General features: G+C 42.8%; 1 protein-coding gene across 17 annotated transcripts in view; it reads left to right on the top strand.

The window, feature by feature from the left end:
- The window catches only part of lrp1bb (low density lipoprotein receptor-related protein 1Bb), a 324949-nt gene that overhangs the window by 218782 nt on the left and 84562 nt on the right, over nucleotides 1-21605 (top strand). For all 17 annotated transcript variants that reach the window (XM_082509141.1, XM_082509138.1, XM_082509137.1 and 14 more), the window contains 9 exons: nucleotides 2293-2424; nucleotides 2561-2788; nucleotides 3538-3712; nucleotides 3993-4087; nucleotides 9909-10058; nucleotides 15502-15642; nucleotides 15724-15849; nucleotides 16002-16133; nucleotides 21282-21416. In XM_082509141.1, coding sequence (XP_082365267.1) covers nucleotides 2293-2424; nucleotides 2561-2788; nucleotides 3538-3712; nucleotides 3993-4087; nucleotides 9909-10058; nucleotides 15502-15642; nucleotides 15724-15849; nucleotides 16002-16133; nucleotides 21282-21416 — 1314 coding nt within the window. The remainder of the gene's footprint in view (nucleotides 1-2292; nucleotides 2425-2560; nucleotides 2789-3537; nucleotides 3713-3992; nucleotides 4088-9908; nucleotides 10059-15501; nucleotides 15643-15723; nucleotides 15850-16001; nucleotides 16134-21281; nucleotides 21417-21605) is intronic.

Below are 21605 nucleotides of genomic sequence, written 5' to 3'. Positions count from 1 at the left end.
GTTTTCCAAAACTTTGCAGTCGGTGTTATTTTCTCGATTTCTCACCTTGGTCACGCTAAGTGTGTCCTGTGCTTGTTGGGTTTCTGTTTTAATGTTGCTAACGTCATCTCAGTTCATACACTCAACAACACTACCTGATAGACTGAACAACACCCATCCATCCATCCATCCATCCATCGATACAATATTGTATCAATGTTGATACAATATCAATATTGATATTGTATCAACATTGATACAATATTGTATCAATAGTGATACAATATTGTAGTTCTGTGCTGTATCATTTCTCTCCCTCACGCCTGCTATCAGGCAGCCTCTTCACTGAATTCAGCAGGTTAGTTAAAAATGGCATCAAGTTGTCTTTAACAACAGACATGTCCTAATACAGGGACCTCAGTGTCAGTGGACGTTCTGTCCTCGCAGTCACGGTAGATGAGTGTGAGCCAGGTCTTTCACCCAAAGAAGAGAGACAGCGCGTCGAATCCTTTCTGGAAAAAGCTCAAGTGGGGATGAGCTCACTATTAGTCACTTTAGCCAGAACCTGTGTCTCAGGATGTGATGCTTCACTGACCCCTGAACATCTGGATCGGAAAAGAAATGAAGGTGGGAGAAATGAGCACAACACCCAGCTTCCCTCTGAAGCTTCCAGCAGGGGTCGAAGGGGGGCCCAGGAGAGCATCGGGGCAATTCTAATGAATGACAGCAACAGGAAGCTTATTTTCATTTGGCCGTTATAAAGAGGCAGTAACATAAAAATCTATACTTTCAACAGTTTAACCAACACATGCTGATGTGTTCCTGTAACATCATGGTGCACTTACATTAAGCTCAGTGATTAGACTGCATAGACATTAATGTCTCCACTGAGTTTCTGTTTTCAGCAGTTGGGTCAGTTTTTCACTATAATCTATTTAGTGGCGTGAAACGTACAGCTGATGATAGCTCTACCTTAATTTTCTTCTGTTCCTTTAGTGACTGATGGACACAAACATACAAGTTCTGCATTCAGAGGCTTTAACAGAAAATGAATGTGTTTGTTTTCTTCTTGTTTTTGAGAGGTAACAGTTTCCACTGCTTCTGAAAGTTTCAAATAAAGCAACACTTTGGCTGCGATGTTGCTGCCCGTCGCTCCTCCACACGGCGATTCAGCCAAGTGCAGCACCGTTAGCGTGTTTCCTTGTTAGCATACTGAGTCGGCCGGGTGTTGTTTCCAGAATGCAAAGACAGAGATGCTTCTTTTCAGTCTAAATGAGCCGCATTTGTAATGCAACGAGGTTCTCCAGTGTGCTGCTGAAGGAGCTTGGGAAATAAGCTTTGAATGAGCTTGTTTGACACGAATCATCCAGAGTGGATAGAGAAATGCTTTTTTCTGATGCATGAAATATGACTGCAGCATGATGAGAATTTATTGAACTGTGGGTGATTTTCTTTAGTCTGACTGAGGTGATTTAGTGTGAAGAGAGTACAGTAAGAAATGGTGCAAACTCAGTCCTTTGTATTGCGCCTACAAGGGCACCGCTCAGTTTAGTGGGCGATCGTGGCTCAAGAGTTGGGAGTTTGCCTTGTAATCTGAAGGTTGCCGGTTCGAGCCCCGGCTTGGACAGTCTCGGTCGTTGTGTCCTTGGGCAAGACACTTCACCCGTTGCCTACTGGTGGTGGTCAGAGGGCCCGGTGGCGCCAGTGTCCGGCAGCCTCGCCTCTGTCAGTGCGCCCCAGGGTGGCTGTGGCTACAATGTAGCTGCCATCACCAGTGCGTGAATGGGTGGATGACTGGATGCGTAAAGCGCTATATAAATACAGGCCATTTACCATTTTAGTTTGTGGTAGCAGAAGCACAAGTGATACTGTCACCTTTGATGCGAGAGGCAGAATATGAAAGACGATTTTATTTGTATAATTTCATGTATTTGTAAACCTCCAAACTCATCAAGATACGTCAGGATCAGCTGCAAAGCCAACGTTTTCTCCGTGTTTAAGAACAGACGTCCTAACATATTTGACTTTTTCAGCGTTTCTCTCGTGAGTGTGACCTTTGTTCAGAACTTGTGTCGGAGCTTTCATTTATTCTCTTCAGAAGTGCCCCACTTTCATGCTTTCTCATTTATTTTCTGCTTTAATGCCACACGAGTGCAAAATGATGCTTTCGTTTCCTTACGTGCAGTCAGACGGACCTGTAAATGTCACCGAGGCTTTTTAGTCGAGTTCGCATCCAGTTATTATCCCGTCTGATCTCTTAACTCCTCATTTTACTTTGTGTTGTGTTTTCCTCCCTTCCCTCGCTCCCGTCAGTTCCTAACCCGTGTGAAAAGAACGATGGACGTGGTCCCTGTTCACATCTGTGTCTCATCAATTACAACCGCACAGCCTCCTGTACCTGTCCACACCTCATGAAGCTTTCCACCAACAAACAGTCCTGCTTTGGTGAGTGGGAACACCTTTTATATTTCCTCTTTCTTTAGATTACACCAACGTCCATATCGGTCATTATTATAACTCCTGTCTGTGAAAACAGAAGGTGCACTATGCCAAGTGATCGGTTGCTTAATTATCTCACCAGCGCTGAAAAGGTTCCTCCTGTATGTGCGGCGGTCCGAAATCCGTGGCGTGGACATCGACGACCCTTACATGAACGTCATGACGGCTTTGACGGTGCCAGATATCGATGACGTCACCGTGGTGGACTACGATTCCCAGGAGGAGAGGATCTACTGGGCCGACATCAAAACTCAAACGATCAAACGAGCGTTCATCAACGGCACCCAGCTCGAGACTGTCATCTCCTTAGGTGAGTCGATTCCAGACGTTAGTAAATGAAAAGATACCCTGAAGGTTTTTGTTTTGTTTACACGGCTCAATACATTTATCAGACAAGCTGTCCTAAAAACAAGGAAACACAAATATTTGAGAAATCTGTCAAAAACATGTTTATAAGGACAACGACGAGCTGACTTCAGTTTTCAGAGTCAAGATTCCCTTTAAATATTTTTCTGTTCAGGAATGCAAGTAAATAACTGAAATTTGGTTTCTTAATCAAAAATAATAAGTTTGAATAATGTTTATAAAACAGTAGAGCTCAAAATTCCTGGATATCGACAAAAATCTTCAGCTAAAGAGCTCATCAGTGGAGCGACTGTTACAGAAAACACGTATATACCAGTACACATGGGTGGGTATTACTATTCTCTTATTACATTATTATGCACATGTTTGTATATTCTTATGATCAATATATTAAATATGACATAAGGATAATTGTATGGAGATTGCAGGTGTACCAGCACAGTTGGGTGTGGATTCGTACACCATGTTCTTTTCTGAGCTAACGTGCACGTCTTTAGACTTTAGAGGTGTTCGTTATATTAAAGTTTGGTAACTGAGATTAATTATTATCACAGTGATTATGTGTTGCTGTTTCCATCTGTTCTGCATTATATAAGCATGTGTGTATGTTGTTATGTTGCTTCTTATGTATCTTGTTTTCATGTATTTCATTGAAGCACGAGCCTGACAGCTTTTTCACGCCCTTCCTGACAGATATAGTCAACTGCCGCGGTCTGGCTTTAGACTGGCTTTCCAAGAACTTATACTGGCTGAGCTCTGAAAATGACGAGTCCCAAATCAATGTGGCTCGCTTTGATGGGTCCCTAAAGACGTCCATCATCCACGGCATTGATAAGCCAAGGTGCCTTGTAGTGCACCCTGCCAAGGGGTAAGTAGATTAGAGCAGCCTGTGCACTTTATGAGTACTTCACCTTCAGTGTGTGAGGAAGCCTCACCTGGAAAAACGAGGGATCACAGCCTGTTGTATAGAAACTGTTCTACATGCTTCGGGTGTTTTCACAAGGCTGTCAGAGCAAATGTTTTGGCCCACATTCAAGTTACAGTTTAGAAAACAACAGTCATTGATTGCGCTGTATAACTTTGATGTTATACTTTGATATTTTGCCTTTTTGAATTACTGCATATTCGTTTCACATCTTCTCATGCAGGAAAATGTACTGGACAGACGGCAACACCATTAACATGGCCAGCATGGATGGGAGCAACAGCAAGGTGCTCCACCAGAATCAGAGGGACCCTGTAGGTCAGTCAGAGAGCTTTGGATGGCATGCTGTCAAGCTGTACCTGATCTTTGATTCAATTCAATTCACCTTTATTTGTATAGCTCCAAATGACAACAGCGGTTCGCTCAAGATGCTGCATGTTGTAAAGATCCTGCAATAATACAAGAAAACAGGGAAACAATCAAACGACCCCGTGTGAGACAGCGGGGAGGAAAAACTCCCTTTTAACAGGAAGAAACCTCTGACAGAACCAGGCTCAGGGAGGGGCGGGGCCATCTGCTGTGATTGGTTGAAGTGAGGGGATGAAGACGTGCTGTGGAAGAGAGCCAGAGATTAATAATGAAATGCAGAGTGTGCATAAACACATAGTGAGTGAAGCAGAAACAGTCTGTGGTCTAAAGATATTTAACCAGATTATTAACTGAAGTGATTTATAGCAGATGTGCTTAGTCTAATATATTTAATCGTGGCTCAAATGTCTGAAAAATGTCTGATATCCTACTTCAAACATTATAGATCCACCAAGAAAATAACATCTGAGTGTGTCTGCAGTTTAATTCAAATAGACGTCCTGGAGTTTACGTCGTTCCAGATGTGTTCAAAGTGATTTGTACTATGTCAAAGGCACAATGATCTCACTATAATACATCTGCACTCACTTATCCTGTGTTTGCATGTTCTGACTTTTACTGACAGATTTAGATGTAATAGTTGTACCTGTTGGCATTTACACAAACTCGTCGAGTTATCTGATTGGGCAAAATCATCAAATATTACCAAAAGCAGTTTTGGGTGAAAGTCTTAAAGTGTAAAGTAAAATAGGCGGCACGGTGGTTAGCACTGTTGCCGCACAGCAAGAAGGTCCTGAGTTCGATTTCTGTGTGGAGTTTGCATGTTCTCCCCGTGTTTGCGTGGGTTCCCTCCGGGTACTCCGGCTTCCTCCCACCATCTAAAGACATGCAGTTTGTGGGGACAGGTGAATTGGATAGTCCAAATTGCCCACAGGTGTGAATGTGTGAGTGAATGTGAGTGCGAATGGTTGTCTGTCCCTGTGTGTTGGCCCTGTGACCCCGCCTCTCGCCCTGTGACATCTGGGATAGGCTCCAGCGACCCTGAAAAGGACAAGCGGAAGGTCTTAAAGTGTCTGATAAAAATCAGCTCATGTTTATTCAACCGAAGCAAACATGTATACATCAACACATTCAACATGTAAATCAATCGGTTTTATGCTGTTGAGGGTAGTTCAGTGATATCTGCTGAGACAGCAGTTATTTGGCAGGTCTCTGTTCTGGTTCATTGGTCGGGCACCACTGTCACCTTTGAACATCTGTACAGCAGTTCACCTTTCTGGCTCCAGTCATCATGTTGTTGCCGCTGTCGGATTCCTTCTCGAGTGTAGATATGGAGATACTGTTGTTTATGTCGTTTTTAGTGACGTGTGAGGGAGAGGCAAAGAATATTTGTCCTGGACAAATAGAGTTGTGTTGTACAGTGCAGCGGGTTTTCCTGCAGATAAAACTCAGATGTGAAGAGAATAAGCTTATTGCCATTAATTCAAATATGATTTCATTACATTCATTAGATTCCCTTTAAATGACTGTGAGATGTGAAACATGCCCGACATCCAAGAAACCTTCAAATATCCTGTAACCAAAGACATTTAGGGCGGAGGCGTGGCACCAAACTCGAGAGTGTGGGAAATAATCTTGTGAAAAGACTGTTGTTGCTTAAAAACATGATTTTTTAAATAAGAATTAGTGAGATTTTTGCTGAATAAAAGAGAAGCAGGGTGAAGTATACCACTGTTACTGTAAATGTAGGCAGTGTTTCAAAAAGATCTTCTCTAAATGTAACAAATTTACACGATGTAGCAATAATGATAATAATACAGTAAAAAGGAACAATTCAGATACTTGAAAGTAAAACTTAGAAAACTAAAAAGATTAAATTTTATTCAAAGACTAATAATTATATTACCAACACTTTTTAAGAGTTTAAGATGTTTTTTTCAGTAATTAGCAGGATTTCTAGAACTCTTCAGCCTGATGTTGTGGAGCCGCTGGCTCATGCACAGCTGCTGTCCTCGGCTATAACTGCTTCCTTTTCTTTAGTTGATCAGTAGAAAAATGTACCTGTCGGTTTTTCAGAAGGAACATGACATCATCCAAAGGTGCACACGTGGACTTTTGGCAGCGCCGACCTTGTCGCTCTGCTGTGATGTATTTTTACACAACACAGGTTTTCAGAAATGACACCAGTATCATTAACTGGATGGTTAGTTAGTGCTTCCTGCGTAATGTTCATGAGATTCATATTTCTGTTATTACTCGCTGTGACTGCGTTGTGTTTGTCTGCCTGCATGCGTGTGCAACATCACGGCACAAACATCCACCGTGCTGTGAGCTGCCACAAACACAGTTTAGCATTATTTGGAGGGAACATGTGTTCTGTATCTTTATATCTGCCTGCATGTTTTGTTAATCAGGATGGTGAGCTTGTTGTAGCTGAATGAACTAGTTTTGAAGAAGTGCTGAGGAAACATGGGGGGGGGGGGTCCGGGATTCACTGTCACTGTGAATGTATTTCTAGGTCCACATGTGAAGTATGTTTAGCTGATGTATGAATTAGAGATGGACCGATCCGATATTACGTAGCGGTATCGGTCCGATATTGACCTAAATTACTGGATCGGATATCGGAGAGAAATAAAAAAATGTAATCCGATCCATTAAATATAAAAAAAAGCACCTCACAAAACTTGCGACACGGCGTAACTCGGCTCATAACCTCAGCATGTCGGAGCAGTGTGGTCACGTGATAGAGTGGCTGTGTGTTTTTGAAGCCTGCTACCAAACCAGCATTTCATCTCTGAGGAAGTGATCCCAGAGAGAAGTAAAGCAAGTGTGTAAGTTCATCTCTGAATGTTTGTAAAGCATTCCAGTGTTAAGCTTAACAACCAATACCTGGAGCGACTGTCTCTTCTTGCTGCTACTTCAATCTGAAACTGCTTAATGATCAGCTGATCGGCTTTTCTGTCTTCTTTGTTTTTGGCCCACTTTGCACCAGAAAGAGGAAACCAGCGGCTGAACAACAGCAGCACGTTTAACCTTGATAAGCTGTTGTTAGAATGTATTTAATATTACTTTCTACTCGAGGATCTTTTTCTACAGCTGATGGCTGTAACTGTGCAGGGGCGGATCTAGCAAAGTTTAGCCAGGGGGGCCGATAGGGCATGAACAGGGAAAAGGGGGCAAAGACATACTTTTCTTTCTTATTCTCATTTAAAATGTCTAGCTTTTAATAAATAATTATCTGAATCTGACACCCAAAGTCCATTACTGCATATAGTAACTGTTAAGTCTAATATACCCTAGTAAGCTATAGTACTTTTTCCTTTGGGAAGGTAGCATCTGTGCAGTCTGCAGTTCTGTTGAAGGAAGATGTTGAATCTATTTAATTATTTTTAAAAAAATAATTTATTTCTGTGCATTTTTTTTCCACACTGTGTCAAATTAAATGGTGAATGGCCTGTATTTGTATAGCGCTTTACTCAGTCCCTAAGGACCCCAAAGCGCTTTACGCATCCATTCACACACACATTCACACACTGGTGATGGCAGCTACATTGTAGCCACAGCCACCCTGGGGCGCACTGACGGAGGCGAGGCTGCCGGACACTGGCGCCATCGGGCCCTCTGACCACCACCAGTAGGCAAACATGGGGTTAGTATCTTGCCCAAGGATATTTGGCATGCAGCTAGGAGGCAGCCTGGGATCGAACCACCGACCTTCTGATTAGTGGCTGACCTGCTCTGCCACCTGTAGCTCAGGTGGCAGAGCAGTTGATTACAAAGTTGATTACGTCGATTAAGCATCATGAGGTGGGGGGTGTGGTTCCCTATTTTTATTTTTTTTTTGCTGGGAGTTTGCAGCCCTATTAGTCAGGTTGCTAAATATTTCTGCTAAGTACTCTTTAAAACACCAGAATAGGGAGGATGGTGCAGATTTAAGTTTATTAGATTGATCAGTGTTGCTGAACTATGAAATATTTTGGGTGGAGTGTGTTTTTTACATACAGGTATAACAGAATAGCTTTAGTGTTGTTGTTTATTTAAACTTGAGTATGAACTTATACAAAATGCAGCAAGATATTAAAAAAACAGTTTTATTGATTAAAAAAACATATCGGTATCGGCACATATCCAAAGTTATGATATCGGTATCGGACATAAAAAAGTGGTATCGTGCCATCTCTAGTATGAATATGTAATGTTTCCTGTGCTGGCGTCAGGTGATGCTGACTCATCCCTGACAATAAGCTTTAGCTCGATTTAGCAAAAACAATCGTCTGTTCTTCATCTCGACTCGCTTTTGTTACACAGCTCAAGGTCAAACACCCAATTTGTCACACACAGCAGCGTCGTCTTCACAGGGTTTTTCATGCTCCTGGGCCTGTCAGCAATACAGATAGGATGCTGCACAATATTTCACTGGCTTCATTTATGATTATGGGGCAGACCTGGGGACAAGAGTAAATTAATGATGCATTGTGACTGTGAATCTGCCAGACATAAATCCAACACATGGTGGGAGACATTGAGTTGTCCAGAGGTACACAACTGAAATTGCTTTTAGCTCCCACCATTAACAGTGATATTCCCGCCATTACATCAGGCAGGAAATGGATTCAAAAGCAGTCTGCTTCCTGTTTGTTCATTTTTCAAGCCAGCTGGAGTCCTGTTAAACAAATCCCCCACAAACAAGCAGCAGTAAACACGTGAGCATTTCTATTAGCACGCACTGCAGGAAAAGCATTTACGCAGCATCACAGAGGTACGTTTCAAAACTGCATCACCTTAACCTCCGTGTAGTGCACTTGTTCTCAGAAATACCCAGTGAGAGGACTCGATACACGGTATTATTTTTGATATCGGGGGGGAAATAACCAAATAAGAAACTGTTAAATTAATTAATAACGATATTAATGATACAAACGGACAGAACTTATAATATTTGATGTGTAGCTCCAAGATTAACATTATCATTTTGCTATTAGCTAGCTGCTACCTGATAATCTAGCAGGTACCTGATAGCAGTGACGTGGCTAACGTTAACGTGGATCCCAGTACAAAAAGTAACTGTCTGGATTTAAACTGCTAAAAATAACCTATAATATGTGAAACACGTCTTAAGTGTCGGTCATGAATGATATCAAGTCATCTTGAGCCACAAAAACATTCCTGTCACAAGGTCGAAGCTGCAGTCGGTGATTTTTATCTTTTATTTATCCAGTTAAAAAATCTGGTTGACATTAAAATTGTCTTTTTTAATCTTTCTGGCCAACAGGGCAGCAGAAAGCACGACAAACATAACAAAAGTCCTGCAAACATATTCCAAGTGTCCAGACTGGTTATAATGTAGCTACAGTAACACAAGTTTTTACATTTTATACACATCGCATTTGTAAATCCTGTTCAACAAGGTCTGTTTATCAATATAAGTAAAGACATTACACATGGAAACAATCCGTTTTTGGCGCAACACCGGACAAGTTAATATTTATAAGTGTTTAATACTCAGTGTGTTTGAAACACAGACTTTACTGACCTCACAAACGTTTTCATAAAGTCGGTTCTGAGTTCAGCTGCTCATGAGAGGAGCTGTGTGAAGATGGATTAATGTCCAAGTGTCCTTTTTTTACTGTAATACCTCAAATGACAACATAATTTTAATCTACACCCATCATTATTTTACATATTCAAATGTTACATTTTGTATTTTTGTCCCTAATGATGCTTTCTTTGCTGACTCGATATCCTCTCCTGACTCGCTGTGTCTCAGGCCTCTCGATAGACTACGCTGCCAACAAGCTGTACTGGATAAGCTCGACCAACGGGACCATCAACAGGTGCAATCTGGATGGCAGTGGGCTGGAGGTGCTCGAGACTGTAAAGAGGGAGTTAGCCAAAGGCACAGCTCTGGCCGTGATGGGTGAGTGGAGCTTGTCACAAGTGCATCAGATTGGTGCCGAGGATTACTCAGTGTGAAAGGATTACACGTTTAACCAGTTAAGTGGCTTTAAAATGAAGCTGTTTAGAGAGTGCATGCAAACAGCTGTGCCTCACTCTATGTGAAGAATTAGGAGCATTAGATAATTAAAACACAACAGAGCAATGATTGATGATTGATTTTCTCACCCTTTCCATAATGAGAAGGGTGGAGGATGTTCATTACGGAGTGATTCTTGGTATCAGCGCTCAATCCAGCGTGTCACACCATCTATCAGCGAGTAGGTTCGTTCTGAACGCCTGAAATCTGCGTCAGCATGTTGTAGATGAAAACCTGCCTGCAGAAAACATCTGTACGAATATACCGGATGCTTCTATGATGCTGGCAGCTACGAGGGGACGAGTTGGAAGTAGAACCAGTTTGCACGTACAGCGTGAGTGGGTTCCTGTCCAGTTCATTAGCTGATACAGATAAAGAACATTATTAGTTTCCACAACCCAGAAAATGTTGCTAACGTTATGCCCCTAATACCTATATAAACAAGCAAACACCTTGACGTAAGTGAATGCTTTTATAGGCGATGCCATGTGCGCGCCACACTCTCGACCAATCGGGAGCTACTGACACGTGTAATCTTGGATAACCTTGAGTTTTATCCAAAGAGACTGAAATGGTTTTTGTGAAACAATTTGTGTAAATGGGATTAGACCCACCCATCCATCCTTTTCAGGGTCGGGGGGCGGAGCCTATCCCAGGTGTTATAGGGCGAGAGGCAGGGTACACCCTGGGCAGCTCGCCAGTCTGTCGCAGGGCCAACACACAGAGACAGACAACCATTCGCACTCACATGTAAACCTGTGGGCATGTTAGAATCAGCAGTTAACCTGACCTGTCTAACTGCGTGTTTTTGGACTGTGGGAGGAAGTTGGAGGACCCGGGGAGAACCCACGCAAACACGGGGAGAACATGTAAAATCAGAAAGACGGCCTGATGGTGGAGTTGAACTGAATTGAAATTCTGACTGCGAGGCAACAGTGCTAACCACCGTGGGATACTTACGGGCATAGCGCCCTGAGCACGCCCCATCTCGTCTGATCGTGGAAGCAGGGCTGAGCTCGGGATTAGACCCATGGTTATATATCTATTTAAACAGTCGTGATGCCACGAACTGTACAGCAATCTACTGTGGTGGAGTGATAAATAACACCGCTAAAGATCTCGGTGGCTGTGATGTGCAGCAAAGCTAATGGACATGACTCAGTGATCTTTGGATCTGTATCAAAAAGGATTTTTTATCAAACTGACTGGAAAAGAAAACAAGCGCCAGCAGAGACAACAAGTTTTAAAAATAATAGCTGCACGATGATCGTCGCGGTCATTGTTGCGTTGTTGCACGTTGTCGCAGTGTCTGTGCTGGACACACATATTACACACGCAGCATCTTTAATGCTAAAGCGTCCACTGCAGTGTCCACGGTTCAGACTTCAGTCCCATTTCATTCGTTTCACGTTTCATTGATGTGTTTATTTCACCTTTTATTCTTTGAAGCTGCAGAGCAGAATTTGAATTTTAAATTGTTTCACTTCCACACTGCTGCACCTTGACAATTGGGAAACCTCCCTGTGAGCTATGTGAATGCATTACACTTGCCAAGATTGGTAATGAGAAGAGAGCAAACAAAGGCTTATTGAAGAGAGACTTTTTTGGTTTTGTGTGTGGGGGTCTGAAGCAAACTGTGATTTGAAGGGAAAAAAAGAAAAAACAAACAAATAAACTAAAATATGAAATGGAAGAGTGTTGTCAGAGTGATTCAGCGTGTTCTTGAAGCATGTTATTAACCATGACAGGCCTTCGTTTTCTGTGCGGTGGGTATCTGTCAGCATGTGCAGAGAGCATTAATTACTGTTGCAGGATAACACAGCAGTGGCAGGATGGAGTCCCACTGTTTTGTACACTATCAGCTTTCTGCAAGTGTAAGCCACAATTTTTAGGTTCATTTTTATAGTGAATACTTTGGCTGTGCAGGAACGGACACTGGAGACTTCATCATTGCATTTCACAAATGGGATGTAGAATGTGAGGTGACACAGACTAATAGCTGCGCTCCAGTGCAGCAGCAGCTACAGCAAAACAGTGAAATGATGTCTGCAAGTCTCCATCAATCACAATTATCCACATTTTGTTATCTTGAAGAAGCTGATTGGTCGACCGAACCGTACTTTGCTGCTTTACCATTACGTTTGGTAAAACAGAGAAATTGTACTGGTTAAACACCAGTTAAACACCAGTAATAGAGATTTATGATTGGACGATGTTTCACTTTTTTAACATCATTTGATACATGATCTATCAAACACGTCCTTTACTGTTTACCTGATTTTGGGATTTCAATCAAGCAATCAATATGTCAGTCATGTGGGGGGGGGGGTCACATGAACTTTTTAGCAACTACAGGATTTGTTATATTTCATGACCCATTTTCAGAGGCTTAAACTGCCCCAGCATGTTTGACAGGTAGTGTGGTCTGCCTCTGATCACGAGCTGTGTCTAACCTTATGCATCAGTCTTGGCTTCATCTTGTTTCAGGACTGCGCAGGCTTCTTGAGATGCTTTAGGAAAACTCTAATCTGACCTTCTTGTTCTTATCGGCGCCGTGTTGCTGGGCTGGGCTGTCACAATGTGACAGATTTGGCCTTTTTACATTTAAAATTACTGCAAAAAGCTCTGCGATACAAATGTAAAAACATGAATGAGCTGCGTCCGCTTCAGTTGTTCCGACGTACCAACAGAGCAGGAAACTCAAAGTGCTCGTGTCACGTGTCCAGTTTACTTTCAGGCTCTGATTAAAAATGAAAAAGTTAAAGCAAAATTTCTGCCTGTGTTGTTGTTGTTGTGCAGAGACAAATCTACAAAATAGTGTGTTTGTGCAACACATTATGGACGCGCCGGGTTTTGTAGGGTTTATGTTACCGTGTTTCGTGATGCCAACATTCAGTCCTCCTTTGCTGTAGATCATTGAGCATGCATCTGTAAAAGTTACAGGGTCAGCTGAAAATGAGGCTGGTGGAAGAGAGCAGGACAGCAGCCAGACAGGTCATTTTCCACTCCTGAGCTTCTTTTGTTGTTGGCGAGTGCACAGCCTGTCAGCGATGGCCATTACAGAAAATGTCCCTTTGCAGCTTTAGTTTTGTCGGCATGGTGTGATTTGCAGTTAAGTGCATTTGGTGACCATTTGCTGTGTTTACCACAGAGTTCTGCTTTCCTTTGTCTTTGTAGTTCAGTAAAGAACAAAGAAGAAATATACTAATACATATGCCAGCATGACAGTAATATGGATTTGCAACTAAAAGCATGCATTGTCTGCGCTGGTGGGGATAAAGTACCTGTGAATTAAAGGCTTTTGTGTCCTTTGTGGTTAGTGGAGCAATCAGCATTAATGAGCATAAATCTGAGAAGCATTTCTTCTCGTCTCTGGTCGTTTACAAGCTTGATTGATCAGTTAGTCATATTTGAGTGGTTGAGGTTACTCCGAAGAACCGTCGTGCGTGAGCGATGAAAGCTTGTTTACAAATGATGAATCTGTATCTCCGTCACAGTGGGAGGTAGATGCAGACGTACAACTAGGCAGACGAGCATGAAACGGGTTTAGCAGATTTGCACTGGTAATCGGGAACGCACTTCTGAGGGAGGAATCGTACGTTTCTCCATGATGGGGTGCTGGCTTTTCATTTTGCCTTCATGTCTTAGTGATTGCTCACGCTGGCTGTGAAAAGGTATAATGAAGGCACCGTTAGTGACACAAGTTTGACCCACTCGGTCCTAAGGCTCTGTAATAATTGGATTGGCTTGAGGGAGAAGAGAGGGCTTATTTCGGAAGGTGTGAGTGATCCATCAGCCGTGAATTGCCGGGGATCAAACTAGCAGTTGAGGTGGAAATTGAATATGATGTGCCACAAGCGAGCAATCGCACCTAGCCAGTGATCCCAACGGCATTAAATTAACACGGGGTGCAAAGCTAATCTCGGCTAGCGTGCCCTCCGGGGTGTAATGTTTTGTAAACTGCACGAAGACTGTCATTCCCACTCATGGGAGTTTACCTGATTTGTGGAAGCGAGTTTTACATTTCTTTTAAGGATGGCATTCAGCCTAAAGCTATTAATGGAAGTGGGAATTGTTTCTGTGTGTGTGTGTGTGTGTGTGTGTGTGTGGGGGGGTGGGTGGGTGGGTGGGTGTGTGTGTGTGTGTGGGGGTGTGTGGTTGAATGCAGTGATACAAAACGTGCAAGAGAACTAAAGAACGCCGTGCCTTCCAGGAAGTGATGCTGGAAAATGTACAGGGCACATTTTCTAGATGGTACTTAACATATTGTCTTGGATGAGAATGCATCTGTCATTTAAGTTAGGTTGCTAATCTAATTTAAGAGGGTGTTAAATTGCACCAGGTTGTGTCCAGGAGCAGCGCTGCTCTGAATGGTTGCATTAGCACAAAGCAGGAAAAAGAAATCTGCTGGTAATTGACATTGCTCTAAAGAAGGAGGCATTTAATGAGCGCTCGCTGCTGCTGCTGCTGCCGCTGCTGCTCTGCTCTGCTCTGCTCTGCTCTGCTCTGCTCTGCTCAGTAATTCCTCTGTTGGGGGTTTGTATGAAAATGCAAAGGTGATTCCTCCGGCCTCCGCTGCTCTAAGCTTTTACAACATACAGTCTGTTATAGCCACGTTTGTGTGACCTAATTATGGGGTATGTTGTAGATACTCTGTTCATTTTTGTGGTTTTATCCTTTCTAGAATGAGGTCATCTTCACCTCCTCTGATGTTTATCCTGGAAGGAGAGGACTCACTTAACTCCTTTTTACTTGTCACCTCAGTGGGATTGTAAAATGAGAAGTTCCTGTCACGCTGTCGAGTAAATGGCAAAGCGCCTGGCGAGGACTGTGTGTCACTGATATCTGCTGAGGACAGAGGTGCTGGGCTTGGTGTGCAGCAGTCAGCAGCCCCGTTGGTCAAACAGCACATGCTGTATTTCTATCTGTTTATAGGAATGCGATGCCCGTTTCAGTCGGTAATGGAAACGTTTGTCTTTCAAGTTCAAGGAAAAGCTTCAGTGGAGCTAAAAACCTTCCTGCAGTTCAAGGCTGAAACTCATCAACAGCGATGGGGCCGAGCGAGACAGGAAACCCACTTTTTAATCTGAAATCAGCTCAGAGAAGGCCTCAATTATTAACAGGCCTTAATGAATAAGTGTGCCAGCTTTAGGAGATTAGAGTGCAGGCTGAAGCTCAGCATTTGCACTTTGAAGGATGGCATTCGCCTGCACTCTGCTTGTGTTTTCAAGAACTCATTTGTACCATGTTGTGAAAAAGAAAGGAAAATGCTCTTTGGCCTTGCTCTAAAAATGGAGTTAATTCAGATTTTCTTTGCTGGCTGCAGGTGGAAAACTCTGGTGGGCAGATGAGGAATCAGGACGGCTGGGAACGGTCACCAAGAGAGACGGGCGCAACCTTGTTGTTTTGAGAAATAAGACGGGTGGGGTGGTTCACATGAAGGTGTACGACAGGGACAGCCAGAAAGGTAAGCAGCCTCTCTCACGTGATTCACAGAGATGGACATGCCTGCTGATGGTGCGTTTGCTGGTTTTGTTTTAATAATCAGGAAGAAATCAGTGCCAAGTAAACAACGGAGGATGCTCGCAGCTGTGCTTCCCGACTTCAGAGAACACCCGCAGCTGCTCCTGCACCGTTGGCTACAACTTGCGTAGCGATCGCACATCTTGCGAGGGTACGATTCCCAGTTTCTTTGAGCCTTTCGTTACCCTCAGCGTGAGGTTGTGGATAAATGAATAATCTCTACGTGCGTCAAAGGGCATTCGTGAGTTCTTGAGCTTTAATGCTTTTATCTGCGCTCTAATAGATCCCTCTGTGACTCTTTAGGTGTTGACTCATTTCTAATGTATTCCATCCATGAGGGAATCCGGGGAATTGCTCTTGACCCGAATGACAACAGCGAAGCCCTCATGCCCATCACAGGAACGCTTTTTGCTGTGGGAGTCGACTTTCACGCAGGTACGTGCAATCACATAAGAAGATAGTGGAGACCCGCTAAAGCGCGACGTTAGACGCTGAGAGCTTAAAGAATCTGACATTTTATTAAACCTACACACTTTATATTGCTCCTTGTTTTAAAGTCGTCCTTATCTGGAACTGCTGCAGCTGATCAGATCAGTACCAGTGTTACAATATTAAATACCCCTGATAAGTGAAGTGGATAGCATTATGCATGCCATTATAAGGCAGTGCTGGGGAGGCTCGAGTCCTGGCATTGATGTGGATACTTGGACTTGTACTACCTGACATACATGCAGACCCTGTGGTGCCTGGCACGCAAACCCAAATGTGTGCCCCAACAGGTCAGCATGAGAGGGACCTGCTCAGCAGTATGTTTGATACTCGAAGCAGCCGCAACCTGTGAAGGATTCTGGGAGTGTGAGGTCTGTAACGGCAGAATGATGAAAAGATTCAGAATCAATAATAATAATAATAATTACTTATGTAAATATAAAGGTTTGTCTTTAAGTACTCAGTCAGAGGAATGCATTACTCCATCCCTGAACTGAGTCAAGTCTTAAAGCCCCAAAGCCTTAAGGACACAAAACCCCTGAAGACGTGCTGCTCCAGTGCTTTATAATGTCAAGTGGCGAGTGGCGTGCATTAGTCATAGCACCTGTACACAAATACTACACAGCTGCTGCCACACTCTCATATTCGCTTTATTTCCTCTTTCTTGAGTTATTAAAGAGAAGATAAAGATCTTTGTTGCTCTGGGCTTTGTGTATCTTTTAAATAATGGTCGAGCTTAACTTGTCCAGATGAATGAGCGCCTCATGAATAACATCCACCATTTTCCATGTAAACAATCCTAATCCAAAGAAATTCCCAAGATGCACCAAAACATGAAGGTAGCATCACGTTGCAAAGCACAAACCAGCAGCTTGTGCTGATATTTGTTTCCTCTCACATGATTTATTATTCTAATAAAAGCTAGAAACATACCAGAGACCGGAAACGTCTGTTCTCTGCGATACGTGTAGGGTGCTGTCGAAGCATGATAACAGGTCTGTGGGGAAACTGTATAAAGGAGATGACATGCACAACAAACCACAAGTACAAAAAAACACATACTGTATCCTGAAAATGTTGTTTGGCTAATTCCACATGCAGTCTGTGATTTCGCTCTCCTGTCACTGGCAGGGAAACAATTACCGAGTGAGTATTGTTTTATAGAATGGAAACATTTTTGATGCAGTGAACACCACACATGGAATTCTGCTCATTTCCTGCATTTTCATTGAAGTATTCCAACATTTGATAGCTTAGTTATTTTGTTTGTAGGTGAGGTTGGTCAGATAGGATGAATCCAACCCTTTGTCTCATTGTTCACTTTCTAAATCCTTGAATCTCCTCGATATTAGCCCCTCCCACCAAAGATGTAAGCAAGGAAACAAGGAAGCGATAGATGAGGGGTCGAGTTAAGGCATTGTGCAGCAGCAGACGTGCTTTTCTCTCAGCCTTGTTCCAAGCCGTGTCAATTAAATGTGATGTGAGTCTTGGTTTGTTACAGCCTGCTGCTCTGTTTGATGATCTTAGATGTCATACTCACATCACAAATGGTGGAGGGAAGGTGTTATCATAAAAAATGAAACAACTTATAAATACAAAGGAACACTTGATTCATTTCTTTAGTCCTGCTCCTGACATGATTGATATATTTCATCCGTCACGCGTAAAAACACTTCCACACCTGTGCATCCTCAGCTTCTCTCTCCATCGTCTCTCCCAGATAGACCGGAATTGGGACATTTTTCAAAATGTGTAAGATTGATTTCTGGGTGTCGTGGAGGAGGACAGATGACAGGGGAGGTGACGGGGAGGGAGAAAATAGAGCAATGGGAAACCCTTATTGACTTTTGGCAGTCTTTTCACTCTTAGTCTGATTCCACCACCACCTCCATTAAAGCCAAACTATCAAAAATCACAAAATTCGACTGTTCTTTGTAAACGAGCAGAGGACCACGTTCACTAATTAACTTTGCACATCTTCAGGAGCCTGGGTAATATCCTCACAGGCTGCGATGTTGTACCTTTGCTCGAGTTTTTTAACCAGCTCCTTAACGCTCTGGTTTTCCATCATGTAAATGCAGCCATGCAGCGTTTCCTGGGATGTGGAGCTTGCATGCTCGTGGAGTCATCTGTTTACATCTAGGTCGCTCGTCACCAGCTGTTAGCTCCTTAGCAGCCTGGTTGTATTTGACGCTGTGTTTTTGCCTCGAGTGGTGAATCGTGTTTGTTGTTTGTACCTTCAGTGAGAACCGTTTTCTTTCTTCTATAAATGTCTACTTTAATGTTGGAGGCTGTTAAAATAACTCAATCTTTAGCTTCTAAATCATTATTCCAGCTGACACATCCCAGACAGCATCCTTATTGCGTGCTGGCAAAGATAAACTCATTCACTGCTAGAGCAAAGATATCATTATATGATGTAAATCATGAATCATGTGAAAATGGTGCAAACGAATTGTTTACAAATATTCAGAATTCCCAAAACATCAAACCTGGTGAAGAAACTGAAGTAAGTGATGCCATTAGATTTAAAGTCTTAAAGGGTTCATTAAATCCATTTATTTCTTATTAAGAAAAACTTCTAAGAAGCTTGAAAAGACGGTGACTGGACTCGTAAAAGTTTAACTTAGAGAACCTTCTTTTTGAACTCCATAGACAGTGTTTCACAGCCTTTTGGATCCACGGCACATATTTCACATTAGAAAAATCACATGGCACACCACCAAACAAAAATGTGACAAAAAGCATATTGATCATTTTCCCCAGCGCACCAGACATAGCAGACATGGCTCGGTTTGTCCCCACTATAGATTTTTTGCTTTCTTCTGACCACTACTCACGCTGGGCCTTCACCTGGGTCAGAGTTTTCACCAGGACCAGGTCGGACTGACTACTTTTTCTTTTCAAATATTTATCTAGTAGGGGTGCAACGATACTCGTATCGATATTGAACCGTTCGATACAGTGCTTTCGGTTCGGTACGCATATGTATGGAACAATACAACATTTTTAATCTATTTTATCAACTTTCCTTCTGACGATGCTGTCTGTGTTGAGCGCTCAGTGGATCTGCGCTCGACTACTCCGCCCAGGCTGCACTGTCGAGCGCAGATCCACTGAGCACAGCGCAAGCTAGCCAGACAGAAGCTAAGCTCCTTGCAACATGGCAAATTGAACCTCCCCCACCCTCATTCAGATCTGGTCTTTGGAACTATTTTGGTCTTCATGTGACATATGACCCTGAAGGTAAGCGAGTCATGGACTAAAGTAAAACAGTATGTTGGATGTGCCACGCAATGCTCAATTACATGGTGGGAGCTAGTGTGTTAGCGCAGTTAGCTCGTTAACGTGTTGGCCGTCCAGCCCCACGCACAGGGCGATCAGGGGTAGCTCGTTAACGGAGATTTGCCGTGTTGTGGCGTTAACGTCATTTCAGATTAACGCTGACAGCACTAGTGGGAACACAACGAATATGACTGCACATTTACTCCGACAGCATCCTAGTGCAAAGACAAGTGGAAGCAGACAAAAACAACAAGCAGCATGCTACAAACTTTACCCGAGTCATTTAGACAGCTGTTAGCACAGGATTCTCCTTATGGGGACCTGATATGTTTAATATGCTGCTGAGAATATAGCCCAGAAGAAGCGTATAGTAGAGCTTTTATTTTGAAAGAGACATTTCTCTGTAATAAACTCTCTTTTCCAAAGATGAGTGATTCCTCCATCAGATAGATTATTTTTTTATTACTTTGTTGTTTCAGCAACATTAAATTTAAAAACTGTACTTTTGAGTTAAAATATATATTTATAATTTTAATAAATGACAAATGAAAAAATCATGAACATTTTTTTGTATCGAAAAAATATCGAACCGTGACACCAAAGTACCGAACCGTGAATTTTGTGTATCATTGCACCCCTATTATCTATAGGGGCTATTAGCTATTATGGGCGGTGTTGTCTTCTTCGTCTTCTGTTTACTGGCAGTTGGCAACCCATTTAATTAGAGCAGGTAGTTGTACTGCCCTCTAGTGGTAGAAAAATAATTGTTCTGCCCGTTATTCACGCTGATCGCTTAGAGTACTAATGAGTTGGAACCAGATAATCTCCCACAGCACACCTGATCATTTCTCACAGCACACCTGTGTTTGGGAAACTCTGCCTCAGACGGCTATGACCTGGACGACTGCAAACCTTCGCAGACTTAAGAAAAAGTCTGAGTGCGGGGAAAAAGCCAAGTCAGGTCCCTCATTATACAGTAGTTACAAGTCAGTGACTCATCCCTCGACTATCTTGAAAACCTAAAACCTCGTTCTGAATCCGAGAGACCTCAGGGGTCGTTGGAAATCTTGAAGTGTGACCACGGCTTTTGGAAAAGAGGAAATAACCTGAATATAAAATGAGATATTACTAAAGGACAGAACAAGATTGATGATGGTCCTCACCTTTATTATTTTGGACAGGTGAACACACAAATGTATTACTAAGCCCATCCAAGAACAGCAGTTGATAGCTCACACATAACATTTACATGTCATTATAGAGAATGGAGGTTGCTGGAGCAGAACAGATGAAATCCCTGCAGCTGTGTTATGTCATATATCATCTCTGTGTTAACAGAGTGTAAAGGCGGTGGGAATACGAACGTGCAATTAAACATATAACGCCAGCTACCCTCTTAACAACCTGTGCAGCCTAACTGACAATCATGCAGAAAGATCCACTTGAAGACAAGGGTATAAAAAAGGCAAACCACGCTATTTTATTAGCTTATTTAACAGCGCCGTAAAATGATAACGGGCCCGTTACAGTTTTACCAACACCGTGTTTTGCATGGAGCCGTATTCTGCCCTGTAAAATTTTCCCAACATTTGCCTTTTCCATCCAGCAGCTGCATGTCAACAAGGACCTGTGCCTGAGTTGTTAGCGCTTCTGCTATCATGCTTTATTGTGCCACACAAAATCTGGTGAAATGGGCCATGATACAGTAAAATGTGCTTTCATGAGCTGCTTAGTTTGAGGGCACGGATACTGTTGTGGCAGCCGCTTTCATCACGTCTCCTATTATTAACCGTAGGGTGCATTTTGCAGGGAATGATACTGTGTACTGGACAGACATGGGACTGAACAGAATATCCCGAGCCAAACGTGACCAGACCTGGAGGGAGGACGTCATTACCACCGGCATCAGCCGTGTGGAAGGCATTGCTGTTGACTGGATCGCTGGTTAGTACCGTCACTGCTGGAGCCCTGGAGTCATTTCCACAGGCTGTCAAGTTTGTATCGATTGTTGAAAATTCACACTTTAGGTGCCACGCCTCTAGTTATAGCACCGAGTCGATGTCATTGTTGCGCTCTGAATTGCCAAAAGCCATTAGGCTTTGGTGACAAAGTGCAGGCAAAGAATTAGATTTA

Source organism: Aulonocara stuartgranti (assembly GCF_965226115.1).
Source record: "Aulonocara stuartgranti genome assembly, chromosome: 16".
NCBI lineage: Eukaryota > Metazoa > Chordata > Actinopteri > Cichliformes > Cichlidae > Aulonocara > Aulonocara stuartgranti.
The sequence above is the reverse complement of the archived record's forward strand: the minus strand, read 5'-3'. Positions and strand labels throughout refer to the sequence as shown.